The 1,792-nt window shown below is 37.2% G+C and overlaps 1 protein-coding gene across 1 annotated transcript; it reads left to right on the top strand.

Annotated features, from left to right (window-relative positions):
* Window positions 1-262: 262 nt before the first annotated feature.
* Window positions 263-1,267, top strand: LOC145030865 (peroxiredoxin-2E-1, chloroplastic-like). Its single transcript, XM_078979303.1, has one exon. It carries the CDS (start codon window positions 379-381, stop codon window positions 1,072-1,074), a length of 696 nt encoding a protein of 231 aa, XP_078835429.1. The 5' UTR covers window positions 263-378; the 3' UTR covers window positions 1,075-1,267.
* The last annotated feature ends 525 nt before the right edge of the window (window positions 1,268-1,792 follow it).

Below are 1,792 nucleotides of genomic sequence, written 5' to 3'. Positions count from 1 at the left end.
TGTCACACATTCAATCTTATTAATATTTGTAATGGTTATTATTAATAAATAAATTTTTTAATCGATTTTTTCTTTTTAAATTAAAAAAAAGTTTTGTAGACCCAAAATGAGAATGTTGTATTTCTTGAAGCGAAAAGGGTAATAAATTAAATAGATGGATGCATTTTGTAATTTACTAAATTAAACGTTATATTTAGTCCCTGATATTTTATAAATTACAAATATGGCCCCTCAGATTCGCTTTTCTGTTTCCCAACTACTCACTTTCACATGATAAACGTCTCTCTCGTTCATTCATCATCGTTTCCTCCGTCCATTTCAACAACCTCATAAACCCCACTTCGCCGCCTCCGCCTTCGCCACCGCCACTTCAGGAAAATGGCAGCCGCCACCGCTTCGTTTGCCTTCTCAAGACTCCTCTCCTCCGCCACCAAACCCCACCTCACCTCCGCCTCCACGTCTCTACTCCCTGCCAACCACCGCTCTCTCGCCTTCTCTTCCTCCATTTCTCCCCTTCGCATCAAAAACCTCCGCCTCACCCACCGTCACGCCATCAGATACTCCACCACCCCCAAAATCTCCGCCACCATCTCCGTCGGAGACAAACTCCCCGACGCAACCTTATCCTACTTCGACTCCGACGGCGAACTCCAAACCACCACCATAACCGATCTCACGAAATCCAAAAAAGCCATCCTCTTCGCCGTCCCCGGCGCCTTCACACCCACTTGCTCCCAGAAACACCTCCCCGGATTCGTGGAGAAATCCAGCGAACTAAAATCAAAGGGCGTCGACACAATCGCTTGTATTTCAGTCAACGACGCCTTCGTGATGAAGGCATGGAAGGCCGATTTGAAAGTCGGCGATGAAGTGTTGCTATTGAGCGATGGAAATGGGGATTTCACCAAGGCAATTGGGTGTGAATTGGATTTGAGCGATAAGCCGATTGGATTAGGGGTTAGATCAAGGAGGTATGCGATGCTTGTTGAAGATGGTGTTGTGAAGGTATTGAATCTTGAAGAAGGTGGGGCTTTCACTTCCAGTGGTGCAGATGACATGCTCAAAGCTCTTTGAATCTGTTTCATGTGAGTTCTTTTTATGGATTTGAGTTATGGGTGTTTTTTTGTTTTGCATCAATAATGTGAGATCTTTGAGCTTAGAACTTAGAATTTTTGAGCTTTTGATGTGTATTTGGGCATTGAAATGAGACCAATTTGTATAATTGGTTATGCAACTTTTAACTTTAATTACCCTTTTTTGTTTAAAAGCTTATGGACAGAATTAGCACCAATATTTCTTCCCCTATGAGGAGGTTTGAAGCTTTTTGTTTGCATATTTGCCAAAAGAAAACATTTTGTTTTTTCATAATTTATGAAAAAAGTTACAAAACTTTGACTTTGATATTGGTTAAATGACTAAATGTTGATTTGTATGTTTTATCTAAAGGATGAAAATATATGGCATTTTAAAAGATTGCTTGATGACAAACTAAAACCAAATCTCATATTTCATAAATTTGATGTAAAGTTACATTGCTTCTATTCAACACCGATTGTTGGTGTTTCATTTATAGGGTTATTATATTTTCGTTTATCGTTTGTATGATAATATCTTATTTTAATATCTATTAATGGTTATTATAAAATTGAATTGACATTAATTTATTTATATTAAATATTAAATTGGTTATAGTTGTCTATTTTATAATTTATAAGGTTAGTATAATAAAAAGCTTAACAAATTTATAAAAAGTATAAATACAAGGGTTGTTTTTAAGAGATATAAAAGTTAG

Source organism: Lactuca saligna, chromosome 2, assembly GCF_052625555.1.
Source record: "Lactuca saligna cultivar CGN05327 chromosome 2, ASM5262555v1, whole genome shotgun sequence".
Lineage (NCBI taxonomy): Eukaryota > Viridiplantae > Streptophyta > Magnoliopsida > Asterales > Asteraceae > Lactuca > Lactuca saligna.
Note: the sequence above shows the minus strand (reverse complement) of the source record. Positions and strands in the feature narration are given on the sequence as shown.

Bases quoted from the DNA above. Each gene is read 5' to 3' on its own strand.
- LOC145030865 (XM_078979303.1), top strand. From the start codon at position 379: ATGGCAGCCGCCACCGCTTCGTTTGCCTTCTCAAGACTCCTCTCCTCC.